At 35.0% G+C, this 19,273-nt stretch overlaps 1 protein-coding gene across 3 annotated transcripts in view; it reads left to right on the top strand.

Annotated features, from left to right (window-relative positions):
* LOC140151325 (uncharacterized) overlaps positions 1-19,273 on the top strand; it is an 84,146-nt gene that overhangs the window by 41,586 nt on the left and 23,287 nt on the right. For all 3 annotated transcript variants that reach the window (XM_072173629.1, XM_072173628.1, XM_072173627.1), the window contains 21 exons: positions 1,068-1,181; positions 2,645-2,758; positions 3,244-3,357; positions 4,185-4,298; positions 5,654-5,767; positions 6,577-6,690; positions 7,479-7,592; positions 8,468-8,584; positions 9,697-9,810; positions 10,386-10,613; positions 11,211-11,324; positions 12,333-12,446; positions 13,496-13,609; positions 14,038-14,151; positions 14,553-14,666; positions 15,264-15,377; positions 15,748-15,861; positions 16,449-16,559; positions 16,914-17,027; positions 17,378-17,500; positions 19,086-19,199. In XM_072173629.1, coding sequence (XP_072029730.1) covers positions 1,068-1,181; positions 2,645-2,758; positions 3,244-3,357; positions 4,185-4,298; positions 5,654-5,767; positions 6,577-6,690; positions 7,479-7,592; positions 8,468-8,584; positions 9,697-9,810; positions 10,386-10,613; positions 11,211-11,324; positions 12,333-12,446; positions 13,496-13,609; positions 14,038-14,151; positions 14,553-14,666; positions 15,264-15,377; positions 15,748-15,861; positions 16,449-16,559; positions 16,914-17,027; positions 17,378-17,500; positions 19,086-19,199 — 2,517 coding nt within the window. The remainder of the gene's footprint in view (positions 1-1,067; positions 1,182-2,644; positions 2,759-3,243; positions 3,358-4,184; positions 4,299-5,653; positions 5,768-6,576; positions 6,691-7,478; positions 7,593-8,467; positions 8,585-9,696; positions 9,811-10,385; positions 10,614-11,210; positions 11,325-12,332; positions 12,447-13,495; positions 13,610-14,037; positions 14,152-14,552; positions 14,667-15,263; positions 15,378-15,747; positions 15,862-16,448; positions 16,560-16,913; positions 17,028-17,377; positions 17,501-19,085; positions 19,200-19,273) is intronic.

The following is a 19,273-nucleotide window of genomic DNA, read 5'->3' as shown; positions in this document are numbered from 1 at the left end:
TAAAAAAAATGCAAAATGGTGCTTTGGTTATTATACAAATTATTTGATATGTTTGTTTAGAGACTAGAATGTGAGCTGACTTAATCACATTTGACAATCTATTGAAGCTACACTATTTTCAATATAACAACAAATTTTGTGATATTATAATTATTATTTTCATTCAATTATTGGTTTAAAATTTAAAATTTTGCATAGAACCCTCTACTGCAGACTCAGTAGAGTGATTATAAGTAAGGTCATTGTTTATTGTAATTATTATTTGCAATTAATGGTCATAATTCAACATATGTAGCATATTGTAGGACTCATGATTTATGTCATTATGTGAATATTTGACTCAACCAGTTCATTGAATTTGTATAAATGTGCAATGTGATGATATTTTTCCCATGGAACAATCTATATGAAATAGGAGATTGGTCCTGTACATGCTATTAATATTTAATTTGCAGTGAAACTATTTCACATTAGTTGTCGCAGACAGCAACATCTTTTTGCTCAGTTTTTGAGATCATACTCTTTACCAGGACCACACATCACCTGGCATATTATTGGCAAATATATTTGCTATTCATGAAAAGCAAATGGTGTTGATGGTGTTGGCATACTTGCACCACAATGTCAACCCAAGCTTGTCTGGTTTCCTAGGTGATGACATGCTCTGGGAAACCAGCTGGTTCAGTCAATTCTCCCTCTCTTGCTTGAAGTAGAAAAATATAAGTGGTGAATTGATTTGATACAACAAGTTGAATCAATTATAATCATAACCTTTCCAAAAAATAAGCTTCAACTGTTCAAAACCCCGGGGTTGTAGCTTTGGCAATTGTTAATGTCTGCTTATTAAAAGATTTGTTTTTCTGATGGTTTCTCAATTTCACATTTTGTTAAATCAGACTGATTGTGGATCAATTTGAGTCACAATTTTTTTTTAATTGTTCATGTGAAAACATTAATTGATCTCATTTCCCCAGCATTTTTCTTCAAAACGATTATTTGAGAGTTGAAACTCCATAATTTGTTTCCACAAATTTAACTATTTAATCCTATTACCTTTGACCTTGCAGATATTAACGAGTGTGCTAGTTTCCCCTGTCTTAATGGAGGCACCTGTACAGATCGTATCGATGCATTTGCTTGCTCATGTCTGCCAGGTTTTACAGGAGCCAGATGTCAAATCAGTAAGTATATCATGATGTATTTACCTTGTTCAATATGTTCTTAGAAATACATGGCAATAAAGTGGAGGAAACACAAAGTGTAGTCTTCAATTTATAAGATTTTTTTCATTTGGATTTCATATCTCCAGTATTTCTATATCATTTGCTGTTGGCACTCCAATAGCAGATTGTGTGTGAAAAAGCTAATTTCATTTCCTTGATAATTCAATTAAACAAACATATGTTATCCAAATACTGTTCCATTAAGTAGAGTAAACACAAGACCATTACATTAAGTAAGCTTGAGAAACATGCTTTATGATCCTTAACATACCAAATGGAGTCGACAGTGACGACAAAGTACTCATACCACAGAAACATAGCATGTTGCCTATGGGGGTTGACGCTAAGTCAGGTTTGCGTGTGCGAACTCAAAAATAGTGCAAATAGCATGAGCGTACACAAAAGAAAGTTGAGATGAGCGTTATCGCAAGGTCTGAAGACTGTACCGGCGCCAGCTGAATTCAAGTACGCTTAGAGAGCACAGGCATGGAATATTCCAATCTGTGTGTTATTAATCTAAGCCTGTACACAACAAGCTTAATCCAATGACTAACTCTTCTCCAGATGAGATTAGGAATGCAGCTGAGGTCAGATCTCATTGGAGGCAGCTTGTAACCGACAGCTTCACAGCCAGTCGATGAATGAAACATAAGAAGAAATAGCAAACTAATGAAACATATAGGCTATTTGTTCATGTTTAATGCAATTCGCATCTTCAAGCAAGTTACATATAATAGTCCTGTATTCATTATTTATAAATAGCTATTTATAAATCACCATGGGGTACATGGGTGCAGCCATTACACAACATCATATCAGCAAAGAGTATCTAGATAAGCATTCACTCCATACAAATGAATAAGAAAACAAGATGTCGATGTTCATGAATTTTCACAAAAATGACATGTGCCAAAAATCTGAAGATTGGGGGATCCTGTAACTTACATATGTTATGAGAAACTGATTTTAGAGAAAAGTTACCAAAAGCGTTAAAACATTTACCTAGCGCCATTCATTTTATAATGGTTTTTATTCGGTAAAACACACCAAATTTTGAGCGACAAGTTGCTGAAGTCAAATGCCTTACCATTGAAAAGTACAGGAAGACCACCCACTGTGCTAGAGGTCAACTCTCCAGACATACTGGCGCCCAGCCATAATGGCAACCTCCATTTCTCTCTATCAAGAATTTATATTAGGCTTGATTTTTGATTGCCAAATCCAAGGATACTCACATATTTATATATTGCTATTTATAGCAAGAATTTATATATTGCTATTTATAAATAAGGAATACAGGACTGTATAACTGAACAAATTAACAAAAGAAGAGAAAAATCACATGCAAGATACCTAGGAGTGATAGTTTATTTTTTAGCCTAAGAATGTATACTAATACTTGTAATTTTTGTTTGTTTCAGATCAAAATGATTGTGATCCTAACCCATGTCAGAATGGTGGTGCATGTAGTGATTTAGTGGGAAGTTTTGCATGTCAGTGTCAGCCTGGATGGACTGGAACACTCTGTGAATTATGTAAGTTGATAGGGATATTTCAGTTAAAATCTGTTCACCTCCAATGGAAGTCATGACCTTAATCTTCCACATAGGGAGTATATATAAATTTCAAATAGAGTTACCTGAATGGGTGACTCCATTTGTAATCTAGACCCCTGTGTGTGAGATTAAGTTCATGTCTACAATAGGAGGTGTATGGATGTCAAGTGGAATAGCCCATTACATTAATTTTATAGCTGAATGTTTTATGTTTCCATGGTGATCATGATAAGAGTATACTTTGTTCATTCAGTGAGACTCTTAACATCCTGAATTGAAGCTACATGTATAGTATAGTATGGCATACATAAAATTAGGTCCAGCACCTATGCTAAGTATGTACAAGGGAACAAGTTTTCATTTAAATGGTCTAATATGATGAAAAGCTTTGAATAAGGTGCAATAGTAGTTGTTTCAAGGATAACAGTATTTTAAGGAGTTTCTTCTTTATTTTTCATTTATAGCCATCGATGACTGTTTGAATAACCCATGTCTATTTGGAGGAACGTGTGTCGATGCTCATAGGTCATTCACATGCAATTGTCCACCAGGCTATACTGGAACTAGGTGTGAAATCAGTAAGTATTGTGTGGTTAAATCAAAGAGCCATAATCTCTGTGTAATATGTGGGTTCAGAGGCTTCCCTTCTATTTCTGGTAATACACAAATTAATATGGTGGAGTATCCAGGTACTACATGGTTAGTGGGAAAATATGGCAAAATATTTTCCCTGCGATACTGGCTATGGGACTATCACCCCAAACCCTGAGAGTGAGAGATGATAAGCCAGTAGCTAGTACCAAGGGAAATGTAGTTGACCTATTTCCCCGATATAAACCATGTAGTATTTGTTTTATTAATAAACCATACTTTGGCTATGGGGATGAAATTGTAGGGAAATAGTCAGCACACAGAGAAATATAGTCCTTGTCATTCCTGATTGACCAATGAATTAGTAAGATTAGCTCCTGAATATTTATAAAGTGTAATCTCTATTCATTAGACGAAATATAGATTACTTACATGTAGATGAAAGGAAGAGAATTATGACCAAATGTACATTCAACAAATTCTCAATTTAGAACCAACTTGGCCAATGATTGACTGCTAATTTATATCCTTATTGTGCAGACTATAATCAAATTTTCACAGCATATCAACCCCGGATCAAGTATTCAAATAAGCGGGGCTGAAAGGATAAAATTGGCTGATCTTTTTGGTGCAAATTTGCCAGGGGAGGGGAGGAGAAGTGCACATGTTGTCCATTAATTCTTGATTATTCATATCATTATTTTATTATCATTCAAATGTTACTATCATGATACACTTCTTAAATTTACTCAGTATATATTTTTGAACACATTTTCAATGTAATATACATATTATTGTTACCATTAATTTGCAGACTATAATGAATGTTTAAGCAACCCATGTGCTAATGGTGGCACGTGTACTGATGGAATCAATGAATTCACTTGTGCTTGTTCATCAGGCTGGACTGGAGATAAATGTCTCACAGGTAAGAAAAAGCTTCAATTGGGATATTCCAGTTGAAGCTCATACATTCCTATGGAAGACATGACCTTAATATTCCACACAGGGAGTGTGAATTTCAAATGGGGTTACCTAAATGGGTGACTCCATTTGAAATTCACACCCCAGTGTGGGAGATTAGGTCATGTCTTCCGTAGGGGGTATTGGATTTCAAATGGCATAGCCAATGGCTGTTCCATAATCAGAATGTGCTTAAGATGACAGATCATTTGTACATAAATATTTTAATATATTGCTAGACCAAAATGTTGTTGAAATAATGGGGAATCTGGAAGGAATAATTTTAATAAAAAGTGCAAGTTTTTCTGAACACAAGCTAATATAAATTTTAAAAATTGCAATCCAATGTTGTCTTTAGGATATGTCATAAAGAATAAAAAGAACCTTCATGCCAAAATATGGTGTATCCTTTTAACGAAAGAGAGAGAAAAAAGTTTCACATGAAATGAATTCCTTGTTCTGCTGCGTGGGGGGCATATTTAAAGTTTATGTTTATTTGCATCTAATGATTCAACATACAAATGCAATACAATGAGATGTTTTAAAAATACATGTTAAAGCACAAGGATGGGATGCCACCAAACAACTGATAGGTTATGTGCAATTATAAAATCACATCCTCTGTTGGATTTGCACCTGTTATTTAGGCATAAAAGAATTCATATGAAAATTCAGTATCTAGTTTATTCATTGTATGGGTTCATTGCTATATTCATTCTGGTAACTATTCTAAAAGTGCAAACAATAATGACACTTATGAGAAATAGTGAAGTTTTGGATTTGCAGATCTCTGGAAGTCTCTTTAAAGCATAACAAGATGATTGGATAAAGAACATCCCGTTTTTTCCCAAACCACATTTTGTTGTTGTGTTGAAACTCGCAAAGTCAAATAAATTTCAAATTTTAAAGCATTAAAAAAAAAAAATCAAATTTTAGCCTTCGTTTGCAGATTTTCTTTTCTTGCACAAAATACAGACCTGCCAACTGTCCCTCATTTTGAGGGACTGTCCCTAGTGAAAATGAGGGACAGTCCTGTTTTCTGAAAATTTCAGTGATGGCAAATTTAAATGTAAGAACAGCAGAAAATGATGAAAATGTCTCTTTAAAATTTGCTATAGCATTCTCTTTAGTCTATTATGATAAATTCAGACCTGCAAAACCTTCTCTGAATTCTGAAAGTATTGCACACCTTAAGTCTTTGAATTTGTCGGTACCTGGTTTGTGTACATGTACAAGGTTTTGGTCTCAATGTCCCTCATTCTGACTTCGGTAGGTTGGCAGATCTGCAAATAGCATAATGTATTTAATTTGATATTGCAGAGGTGGATGAATGTGTTAGCCAGCCATGTGCTAATGAGGGTACTTGTATTGACCGTGTCAATGAATTCATATGTGAATGTGCACAAGGATGGACTGGTCCGACATGCCAAGAAGGTAAGTGGTATCACTATGATGTGACATGATCAGATCCACTCAGACCAAAGAAATTTTGAAAATGTGTTATTATCTAACATTATAAAGTTATCAATTTATTAAATGGTCATCTTTAGATGAATGTATTGTTATTTTACACCTTATTTTTGCCCATTATGTAAATTTCATGGTAGATTCTGGTCTGATTGGAGCTGATCATGTCACATGTTTTGATTGATGATTGATTGTATTGAGTAAATTCTTAATATTTTGAAAATACAATAAATGCTATAAAATTATGGAAATACAAATACAAATGCAGATGAAAATATACAAACTCAAGAAAAGTTAAATGTACACAATACTATAAAACAATGTTGATAAAAACCTGAATATTGTATGAAAGCTTTTTACAAAAGTTTACATTTTTTCCCTTTGATTTTTTCTCTTTATCTCTATCTCTGTTTCTCCCTTCCTTCCTACCTTCCCATTTTCTACTTTTAATAAAAAGTCATTACTAATTTTTGTAAGCCAGAAAACTTGTTTAATTTCTTTCAGGAAACATTAAATACAAAGTATATACAAAGGTCTGTTGCTTCCCCTTTGTTATGTTGTCAATCAGGGCATGTCACTAGGCAGTATGCCTATATGGTTTCAGACTAGGGCCTGACAATATTGGTAAGCGGGATCACCATACATCATTTGGCTAAAGAGCTGAGATATGTAGAGTGGTTATTATCCAGAGGTCATTAGTTCAATTCTCATTTCGGCTTTAAACATTTTCTGCTCCTTGAAAGGTTATTTAATGCTTATGTCTCTTTTTTTTCCAGATTTCAATGAGTGTAACAGCAACCCTTGTGCCAGAGGTGGTACATGTCTGAACCAATTCAACCAGTTCTTATGTCTATGTCCAGCTGGCTACACTGGCCCACAGTGTTTCATTGGTAAGATCAATGTGCTGCCATATTTGTCAGACATCATGTCCTCAATACTTTGGGAGAGGATATGACTGAATTTTCATGCTGCAGTGAGATTTTCTACAATATAATGTTGTCTTACACAAAGGCAGGTTAAGATCTGCTAGGTTGTGTAGAAGAATTCTGAATTTCATTTCCTGTACTCTCATGCTGAAAGCATCATCAGACTTGTAAAGAGTCATGGCTTGAGACTCAACATTTAAAAAATTAAATGGCTTGACTCGGATTTTCAAATTTTCCCCATAGGCTTACAGATTGTACAGTGACTCGAGACATTTAACTTGACTCAACTCGACTTGTTACAACCTAATGTGCTGGAACAATGTGAATGTTCTGTATCAACAATCTAATTAATTTCCCTAAGTACGGTCAATTCACTCCTGGGTGACAATTTTCTTATCAACATAGGCCAAGTTTGTCATATTTCCTAATCATACTGCATTGTGGGATGGTGTCAGGGACATGGTATTTTACACATATGTCTTCAAGTAATATGTTTGAAAATCTTGGTCCTCCTTTAGTGTTCTTTCCATATTAGAAGTTTCCAAATTGGAAGTATGTTATGTCACCAAAATATGGTGTGAAATATGTCACAATGTTGTTTAAATTTATTATTAAGCACAAAACATATCTGTTACGCTCTACAATTTGATTAAAATCATTTCAAAGTTTTAAATAATTAAAATCTGTTCAAGATGACCAAAACTCATATAAGGTTTAATCATTGTGTTATTCTCTTAATTATTTTTCTTCAGATATTGATGAATGCGCAAGCAACCCGTGTCTCAACAATGGTGTGTGTGGTAACCGTGTCAACTCATTTGTGTGCACATGTCGGCCAGGATATGCAGGAATTAGATGTGAAACTCGTAAGTTAACCATTCACCCACAATCCCACCGCTACACATATATCTATTTAGAATATGTCCAAATCCATGTGCTTGCAATTTGGTGTCGGTAAATCATGTTTGCGCATTATATTGGAGACTTTTATAGAAAGCGTACATAAAAACTCAAGATTTGCACATGAAAAATGGGCTACATCTGTTGAATTCAATACACCCCCTATGAAAGACATTGCTTTAATATTCCAAACAAAAATGGGATTACCTGAATGGGTGACTCCTTTTGAAATCTGCAGCCCCTGTGTAGAAGATTAAGTCTTACATAGGGGGATTATCATGGATTTCAACAGGAATATCCTGATGTAATTAGAATTATGTGATTTACAATCATAGTTTTACCTCATGATACAGAATACATTAATCATGTACTGTTGAATAAAATGATAAATTGGTTGCAACCCACAGCCACAGACACCACTTCAAGGGTATGGAGGGCCTATCAAGCATGTATCCAACTTCAAATATGGTGTCTTGTGTGTGGAAAGTGATATGTTAAACTGTTATTCAGATTTCCTTTTACAAATTAAGCGTACTGCTTGCCGTTCAGCGCATATTATTTTGCACAATGTCCAATGCACACGCTTGACGTCGAGCGCGTATACGCATTGGTTATACACTGTCAAAGGGACCTTGGAAAAAATTATAGACATGATGTTGATGCAAGACACAGACCTCGGAATGAGGTCATTATATACACAAATTCAGAATTAATTATGCTCTAAAAGTATGCTCTAGCTATATGATACAAAACAACCACATTTGTATTATCTTCTGTATTTCAACATAGAACCGTGCAAGTATAGTGAAATTCACCAACTTTTTGTTTTCTTTTTTCTCAGCAATTGATCCATGCCAAGATGGCCCTTGTGAGAATGGAGGTACATGTGTCACAATTGACACAACAACCTTTGTATGCAACTGTCTACCTGGATATGAAGGACTAAGATGCGCTACAGGTAAGGCTGCATGTCTGCACTATAAATGATTACTGATTCTATCGTTTTCATGTTTTTGTGCCCACCAGACGGAAGTTTGGAAAGGGGCCTTTGAAATGAGCTCTGATGTGTGTGTCTGTATGATATCCGTATGATGTATATCGAGGGTTGAGAACCAGAAAGGGTTAACTCAAGAAATGCCATTTAGAGAAAAACAAGTTTAATATTTTTGCAAACTAAAACTATTTACAACTCACATTTGTAAGTGTCTGATTTAACTCAAATTTGGTCCTATATCCAAAAGTTGTATCCTATTCATTATAACAAATGTCAATTATGATTAAGAAAAGTGGAATTTAAGATATTCTTTAGTATTCCTTCAAGTTCTGAGTTCCGTCTTTCTGGTGCTAACTGACATCTATAATCTCTGAGTTACAGCTTCTAACTTTCAATGTTATCAATGGTAGAATGTGTTAGAATCTCTTTATAATCACCAGGCAAGCCAATGACCGTTCAATTATCTAATGTAGTTATTTATCAAAAAAGTACTTTAAGATGGATTAGTATCTAGTAAACATAATTGTGAACCTCAAGTGGCATGAAGGTTAAACTTTGTTAACCATGAAGGTTAAACTCTTAGGATGATAGAGGTACTAGACATTGTGTAGGCCAGATAGCCTTATCTCAGTCAGGGCCTCAATTTCGCCTTGGTTTGTGAGAATCAAAATCCATCATACGAGAATCATTATGAGTATCGATTCTGTGATTCTCGTCGAAATTGAGGCCCTGCCAGTGTTTGGACCAAGTTGAGATAGGGCCAGAAAGACTTAACTCATGGTAGGGGCTGTCTGGCTAACTGCAATTTGCTATATTTAGATGTAGGTAAGTAGAATTATACTATATCTGTAATATGAAGTTTTGGGGTTATAACTTTATGGTTTTAAGAACCTGTGGGTGTTGGTGATTATTTTGGTACCAAAATCTCAAAATGGGCCAAAAAGTGAGTTAAAGCTTTTTGGTTCTCAACCCTTGATGTATGTGCAAAATTTAGTTGGAATAGATTTTCCCTGTTCTTATATTTTGTATTTGTTTATTAATTATTTATTTCATTTGCAATTCTTATTGTATTCCAGATGTTAACGAGTGTGCTTCCAACCCATGCAACAATGGAGGAACATGTACACAGGGAATCGACTTTTTCAGTTGTGCTTGTGTACCAGGATGGTCTGGAACTACATGTCAAACAAGTAAGTCATTATGATATAATTTATTTGGCTTCCTCAAGTCAAGAGAGTAACGTCAGTACTTTGTCAGAGTTACTTTGTGCGTTTACAGATGTACCACCTTTGAACCTGCATTCTTAAAGATTTTTGGAAGTTCCTGCAATCTTTTTGGTTCTTAGCCGTGTGATATGACACTATAACATGGTTATTGACTCAATAACTGTGCCTTTAAAGGAATAAGAATATAACTGAGCATAATTTAAGACTTCAACACTACTTGTTTATTTTGCTTATCTGGAGCGCTTTTGAGGAGCTTCCTCATCATCAGCCTATGTTGTTATACCATTTTTCACCCTAATGTGGCAGTGACATGAGTGTGCATTTCATTGAGCGCAGCTTCAAATAGCCAGTGGACGCTCAAAGCGCTAATGTACGCACACGCTTAAAGACGCTGCATAGATGCGAGCACAAAACAGCTGCCTCAATGTGTTGATGTCACTGCCACATCTAGGGTGAAAATTATTATAGCTGTGATGTTTTTTGGAAGCAGCTAGAGACTAACCTTAATATAACTGTTTTGTTTATAATTTATGTTGCAGACCTGGATGAATGTGCCTCAGCCCCATGCCAGAATGGAGGTACCTGTACTGATCTTGTGAACGGGTACACCTGTACATGTCAACCTGCGTATACAGGACCTCGATGTGAAGATGAAGTGAATGCTTGTAGAAGTAGTCCTTGTCTGAATGGTGCCACATGTAATGACTTTGATACCTACTACACTTGTAGATGTGCACCTGGCTATGCTGGCATCAATTGTGATCAAGGTAAGTATCAGGTCAGTCAAAGGTCAAAGGTCATATGCTAGATTAAAAATGGTTGGAACAACTTCAAAAGCATAATCAAAGCTTAACAAGTGATCAAAGATGGTCTTGGTCTCAGACAGTCTTTTTATTACTTTGTCACTTAATCACTGTCTGCGATCAAAACTAAGAGCAAGCATCTACCTCAGTCATCAAGGCATTGAACCAATATTGTATGCTTCAACAGCTACCATGCAGAATTACGGAATGTGACTTGTGCACTCTATTTTTGCTTAACAACAAAAGCATATTTCAGTTACAATAACCAGACTAAGAAAAGGACACATAAAAAATGCACACAAAAACAAGTGGGCATGATCGTTTCTACCCCATGGCCCATACCTTGATACAGGCCAATCCAACCTGCACATGAGACCTAAAATGATTCAAAATGCTACTTTAAAGGAAGGAATTTTTATTTGTAACAAAAAGTTAAAAAGATTAATCTTCTATGAAATTTGGTTTCAACCTTAATGGTATTCAATGATTCTTCTATAACAATTTTGTAAACTGAATTCCCATAAATAATTGAATAAAGATGTTTTGTTTTGTTTTATGTAGAGCTTAATGAATGTCTGAGTGGACCATGTAGAAATGGAGGCACCTGTATTGACAGAATAGCTGGTTATATTTGCCAATGTGTACCTGGCTACACAGGAGCCAACTGTGGACAAAGTAAGTAGCTCATATCCACTTGCCTTGTCTTGTGGAAATATCCTTGCTGTGGTGGAAATCATGGCAAAGTCATGGAATGGTAATGAATCATGTACTAAAGAACTAACATATCCCAATCACATGTTAGTGATAATTGAAAGAATTTTAGCTGGAGAAACTTAATAGTAAAGGTAAAGGTAAAGGAGATGATCCTGTATAAACAGTGATCGGAGTGCCCATCTCTCTTTCATTGGCGATTGAGCCAGACTCCTATATGTAATGTTGCTATAGGGGGATCGCTACACCTCCTCTACAGCGAGTCTGTTACCTTCCCAGCATTTAAGAATGCCGGTACCCATTTAAACACCTGGGTGGAGAGGAGTAATCGAGATAAAGTGCCTTACTCAAGGGCACAACACGATGGCGTCACCGGGGCTCGAACCCGCAACCTTTCGATTATGAGTCAGTGCCCGTTCCGCTAGGCCACCGTGCTCCCTTGAGCATAAATCTCAAAGATGATACATCTATCTAAGACTTAGATCACAAACAAAAATCTTTGATGAAATAAGTTCATTATTTTGTGGTAATAATTTCATATTCATTGGATTTCATATTTGTGGTGAAGCTTATCTTTCATAGCTGCATGAACCATGTAATTGACTCTATGAGGTGGTTACCATCTAACAAAAAAGATAAAGTATAATGTAATTTAATAATTAAGTTGGCTCAATTGAATGTAGGCCCAGGGTGTGTGGTTTTATAATATAAACTTAAAGACATACAAAAGTATAACGGACTGTTCATTTAATCTAATGGTCACATGTTTAAACTCACATGTGATCATGGCTGTGTTACTTTTAACTGATGGTTAACTAGGTTATGAACTTTACATCTGAATCTTTTCTGGGTATCATGGAAAATCACCAACATTCAATAATTATAATTATGTTCAACTTTGAAAAGTCATCATTATGTCATTTAAAGCTTAAAATCTGTAAATTAAGACATTTGTGTTTTTTTTTATTTCAGATATCAATGAGTGTTTGACATCAGCTTGTCAGAATAATGCTAGATGCATTGATGGTATCAACCAATACACATGTGAATGTAGAGCTGGATTTACTGGGTCATTGTGTGAAACAAGTAAGTGTTGTTAGAAAGACTGCAACAATTAAATAAAAACTGCAACAATTACATAAAAACCAAGCTGTGCAAAATCCACTTAACCCTGTTTTGTATAAATTTCTATTATTTATTGTGAATATTCAACGCATTAACATGTTTGCATTATCAATGAAGCACAAAAGGTACAAAAAGTAAAGAATAAACAAATAAGCAAAGAATGTCTACCATAATGTAGCCATCCATATACGAAGTCTTCCTATTGGCAATGATCTGTGTCCACATATTTAAGGGTGGGTTAACACTATTCTATTACCCCCCCTGCCATGGCACGAAATGGCTTAATATGCATGTAAACAAATATTAACACAAATAGGGTCTTATCTTTTGAACAGTTTTGATAATTTATCACTTCTCTATCAACAAAAAACCTTTTTTCCTAAGATAACTACCATTTATACATCATAAAATGGTTTAAAATGTTGGAAACTTGGCATATTTTAACCATTTTTAGGCCAAATTTTGCCCTAAAAATAGCCCAAAAATTTCCATAAACTTTTAAATATAGTCCAAATTAACTCGAATTTCTTTTTATTATAATGTAGAAATGTGACAGTGTATTTAAAACTGCATGAAAATGCCACATTGATGTACTCATACACTTCAAAAATGTAAATTAGAATATTTTGTCATTGTATTTGGCTATGAGCTCATTAATTATTCATGAGCTAATTTGCATAAAATTTGTATAATTAATTATTTACTTGTTTTTCTAAAAGCTTACTAATGGTATGCCACTTATTGGTTTTTACCCAATCGATAACACTGCAATGCAGTAATTAATATGATACCTCCACACCACTCAAATATACCACTTTTGTGGGATAATAGAATAGGTTTAATAAAAAGAAATTCTACATTAAAAATGCTTTTTATCATATTACAATTACTTTTTGGTGCTGCCATACAGTTCAGCTCAGTTCAAAAGAGAATTTGAAACCATGTATAAAAATAATAGATGTTTACTAACTCAAGATGATGTTTCTCTATTTTGTACAATATATTTACAGACATTAATGAGTGTGCTTCTATTCCATGTCTCAATGGGGGAACATGCATTGATGGTGAGAATAGCTACAGATGTGAATGTGTATCACCATGGACAGGTGTTATCTGTGATGCAAGTAAGTAGGATTAGAAATTTGTTCGGCTTATGTAAGACAAGAAAATAAGACTCATAACACCCTGTATTGATATATGGCATGCACACAGTTGGGCGCAGTGCTTACGCTAGTTGTGTTCTCAATAACATGTATTTAAGATTGAAAAGAGATAGGAATAATACTGGGCCATCAATACACCTTGATTGAATAAGGGGATGTATAAATTATAAATTTGCAAAATCATGTTTTACCTGTTAATGAGAGCTAAACGTTCCCTGAAATGCACAATAGAAAATTACTACACTCGCCCTGCTTCTGTCACCACACATTTTCCAAAGCATGATCATATTTTTTCCATGGAACTACAGGCCCACATTTTTAATGGGCATTAATTGTTAAACATGTTAAACCCCTCATTATATTATTTATTCTTTCCACTTTCTTTTTAGGTCAGGACAACTGTGCCAGCTTGCCTTGCATCCATGACGGTACATGTGAGAACACACAAGACGGTTACCTGTGTCAATGTGTAAATGGAAAGACTGGCACAAACTGTGAATTAGGTGAGTTCCACATGGTCCAAAGCATGGTCCCACAAATAAAAAATAAAAAAATTAAACAGGCTTAGTTTTTGCAACCTTGGAGAGAATTCCTATGGAGAGTTTATGGTACTGGAGAGATAAGACCCAATTTTGACTTGCTAATGAATAGCTTTCATGCAGATAGGATATAGTTACATAATTTGCCTTGATTGGTTGTAACTTTTGTGTGCCAGAAGACATACTTCAATGAAAGGTAAAATATGAACAGAGATTTTTCCCTAGAGACCAAGAAAAAATTCATACACTTTGCCCCATGAAATGATATTTATTCTGGCCAAGTTAAGAGTAGCTATGCATTGGCTAGAAAATATAAGGAGTGAATTGCAGTAAAATGTTATTTTTGTTTTCTCCTTTTTTTCCAGACTTAAATGAATGTGACAGTTCACCTTGTCAGAATGGAGCCGCCTGTATCAATCAGGATAATTTATACACATGTATATGTGAACTGGGATTCAGTGGGGATAATTGTGATATCAGTAAGTACCATACCGGGAATACATGCAGCTATGTTAAATAGCATTGGGCTATTCCTGTTGAAATTCATACACCCCCTATAGACAACACAACCTTAATCTCCCACACAGGGGGTGTAGATTTCAAATGGAGTGACCCATTCATGTAAGGCCATTTGAAATTCACCTTCCCTATGTGTGAGATTAATTTCATGTCTTCCATAGGGGTGTATGAATTTCAATTAGAATTATTATTATGTCAAGTGTATCATGGCAGTCTTAGGGCAGGGCAGGTAAAACCCAGAGAACACTTGCAAGTTGTCCATTCTCACACAAAGATCTACAGTATACATGTACAGGCATTACTGTAGCTGCCTCGGGGCTATGGAATGCCCTCACAGACCATACATGGAACTATCCATCAACTAATATGTTCAAACAGGGGCTCAAATCCCATCTATTCAAAGAAACAGCATGGTATCAATAACTCACTTTTTCTATTGATGTTGTTTCTTTTAGCTTCACTGTTGATATTGTATTTTTTTTAAATCTATTTTTGCTTGTTTATTTTATATGCCATAATAATCATTTAACCTTGTTTAACATATTCTTTCTATATAGATATTGATGAGTGTGGTAGTGACCCGTGTCAGAATGAGGGTACTTGTCAGGATGGTATTGGTGGATATACATGTTACTGTGTAGATGGATGGAATGGTGTCAATTGTGAAGGGGGTAAGTCATTTATTATTATCTTATTATCAATTATCTAGTTGATAAATGGGTATTTGTGTTCAATTCAGACAATTCAGACTCAGACCCATCTGCAAAGTAACAACATATTGATTCTTGGACATATGTTTTCCTTTCATCCATATTTTTGTATTGCAGCATTTAAGTGGAAACGGTTAATTTCATTAATTGATGCTCAAATTGACTCAGATTTATCAAGTGAAATAATTCAACGGTAATATTGTGGTCACAAAACAAAGATTATCCCTAGACCTACATACAAGTACACACACATCAACACACCCATTCTTTACATACATGCTGTGGTTTGCAACAGGATTTTAACTTTGCATAATCTTTTCTTTTTTTGCAGACATTAATGAATGCAATTCCAACCCATGTCAAAATGGAGGACTGTGTGTGAATGGACTCAATCAATATACATGCCAATGTCTACCTGGTTTCAATGGACCCAACTGTGAAATAGGTATGCTTTGAAGAATTGGTAATGCTATTATGTATTTCTAATAATGTTACTTTTGGGAGACTGAAAAGCATGTGGTGGAATCAAGACATACAGAACCTGTATCCTCCCTATTGCCACCTATGGAGTTAAATCATTTGATCATTTTTCATAATCAGACCAAAGCAAGCATGTATTCAAGATGAGGTTCCTTAGGTTTATCCTCAGTGTTAGGACTCATGGATAAGATAAGGAAAGAGCAGATCGGGTGCATGTGAACATAACAAAGTCCATTCTGGAAGAATTAGCCTGATGACAGATGAAATGGTTTGGCCATGTTGTCCGTATCCCCAATCACTATTTCATTCTCCAAGACTACCAGATGACTTCACTGTCCCTAGACCACCAGGCCGGCTGCCCACTTACCACATGAAAGGACCAAGTACATGAAAATGTTGAATTTTATTTTGGATTCCACCCAATTCAGATTATTATCATACTGATATTTCCTTTAGTCCAAGAGCTTATTATCACTTTCAAGAAGTGAAATAGTTAAATTTTTTAATGAGTGATCATGTTAAATCATTTGGTTTTTCAAAATTTAATTACAGATGTGAATGAGTGTGCTAGTAACCCATGTACATTTGGTGACTGCCAAGATCTGATCAATGCCTATATATGCAACTGCTTCCAAGGATGGACAGGCCCTGCATGTACACAAGGTGAGTACTGTAGTTGACATAGTTATCACCTTATGCATTTCAGGATGTTGCTTTAGGGGTATACTCAGGGCTTCAACTGGCCCTATATTTCCTATATTTTTTTAACTTTTCTTATATTTTCCAATAAAGTTGTAAAATGCCCTATAATTCCTATATTTTGTTTTCAAAATGTACATATTTGTTTCTACATGCACTGGCGGATACATATGCCAAGAATAGAAAGCTGTAAATTTCTGAAGAAGAGCAACAAACAGATTTGTTATGTTATATTTTAGATAACTATACATTTGCTTCATTGAACATGTCCAGATATACTTATAAATACAAGGTAATATATTGTTTTGTTTTTTATAGATATGGATGAATGCCTAAGTAACCCATGTAGTAATGGTGCAACATGTAACAATCTGGAGAATAAATACACTTGCACCTGTCCAGCAGGATTCTATGGAACCGTCTGTGATCAGAGTAAGTTGACAATTTTAAAGGAGCATATTTCTAAATAAAGGCTAAGAGTCATTTTTTTCTTGTTTTCTATAAATGTGTGGTGAGAGTGTGTGACTGGAATATGCTTAGCTTAATTTTGAATACTATGTTCCAGATTTTTTTTCTGTTTAATGAGTTGTTTTTTGACCTGAGTTTGAATTGTACACTTAAAGTCAATCAGTAAAACCATGCAGTGTTCTAGTATGTTTACACTATGTGGGGTATGTTGTTATACAATGAAGTGTTTTTAAAATGTATGACAGATGTACAAATATTTTTCAGTATACAGCAGATGTAGCATAACAATGTACCAATGTTGTATTATTTTTCAGTCTTCAGTCAGTGTGAGCAAGCCAATGTGTGCCTGAATGGTGGCACATGTGAAGGCATCCCAGCTATCAACTCATTCCGATGCATCTGTCCTACAGGATTTACAGGCAGTCTGTGTGAAACAGGTATGACTGGGCGTGTGGGTGATGGGGGTGTATGTATGTATGTATACCTTATTTCTAATGTGCATTAGTTGATGAACACCATGTATGCATTCATGATTATAAATTAAAAATGCTTGCAGAAGCAACATGGAGTTGTCAGTCTCTAGTGTTATTTATAGGTTAACAAATGCATATCACTTGTTGGGAGTGAATGCACATGTACCGATATGTTAATGCATGTTAATATTTACACTATTTGGAGCGATATGGGAATTTAGCCAATTACTCCCCATTCATACACTCTTTGATAGCGAGAACCAATCAGAGCAAGCGTTAGAAAAATACGAAACATGCATTGATTGTGTATATTGTGCACTCCGCATACTACGCGCAGTGTTTTCACAGCGACGCTGCGTCGCGTAGGATTGATTAATTTTTGGGCGGGTTGATGCATTTATATTTCTTTATATTTTCCAACATATTTAGTGATGATTCGTTATAAAACCAGAAAAATCACACATTTTTCTTTCTTCTCGTGTATGAAATAGGTTAATAAACTTGTATTACTTGTTGCTCGAGAAATTAGACAAAATAATGCACTTGCGCTGATATTGATGCGTCTAATGCACTCCCCCTCGGGCTTGTGCATTAGACGCATCAACTTCAGCGCGCGTGTATTGTTTTGTCTAATTTCTCTGTTAACAAGTAATACGCGTTCATTAACCTATAATTAATGCGTATGATTCACTTATGCCTGTATGCCTGTCAATTGAACCTTGTGTGCGTGTGTAGGGGTTCAGTTTTGTTGGTATGGATGTGTGTAAATGGGTTTGTGTATATTTATCAAACCATGCAAAAGCATTAAATCTACTTTCTTTTCCTTGTTCTTCCTCACCTTGACTATGGAAGCACAGTTTGGTCAAATTTTTCAGTTGAATTTCATAACAAATTACAGGTACTAATAATTTGGCCAGAACAATACTTTCTGCAGATATTAGAACGCCAATAAATGAATTGATGGAAACACTTCAGTGGATTAAACTAGATAATAGATGGCATAATCATTATTACTGCTCATTTTTAAATGCTTAAGGAACTTTAAAGTCCATCATACTTATCTTCTCAATTTAACTTTGTACATGATATCCATACCCACCTAACTAGAAATCATAGTACAAATACATTGATTGTGCCAAAATTTAAATAAAATTCAAGGCTACGTATATTTCATGTGAGAGCAGCCTATGCATGGAATAATTAATCTCCGGTAGTTAGAGCCGAGTTGGAGAATAATTCAATAGGCCAATTCAAATCGGAAGTTTACCAAGCTCCTGTTTGAAAAGTTTTATCTTTGTGTACATTGTAATTTTCAATCAATTTCATTATTGTCACATAATTTTTTTGTTGTATTTTTAGTTACTTGATCCCATTTGTTGTTGTTTTTTAATGTGTATATCTTGTATAAATTTTAAATAATTATGATGTTTGTATATAATGTACTTTGTATGAGGGCCTGCTTGGAAAGCAGTGCTTGTCACTAAAGCTGTTTTATCCTCAATAAAGAAAGATTTCTATCTATCTACTTGATCGTGTCTTTTTGTTTCAGATATTGATGATTGCATACCAAACCCATGTCAAAATGAAGCCTACTGTAGTGATAGAACTAATGGTCACCAGTGTACATGCTTGGCTGGATGGAGTGGAGATTTATGTGAAATTAGTGAGTTAGGAAATTTCATCCATTTTCAAATTGAAATGTTACCCAATTTTGGCACAAATGTCAAATTTATCATT

The sequence above is a fragment of the Amphiura filiformis genome, chromosome 4 (assembly GCF_039555335.1).
Source record: "Amphiura filiformis chromosome 4, Afil_fr2py, whole genome shotgun sequence".
Taxonomy (NCBI): Eukaryota; Metazoa; Echinodermata; class Ophiuroidea; order Amphilepidida; family Amphiuridae; genus Amphiura; species Amphiura filiformis.
This window is presented reverse-complemented; position numbering and strand designations above follow the sequence as displayed.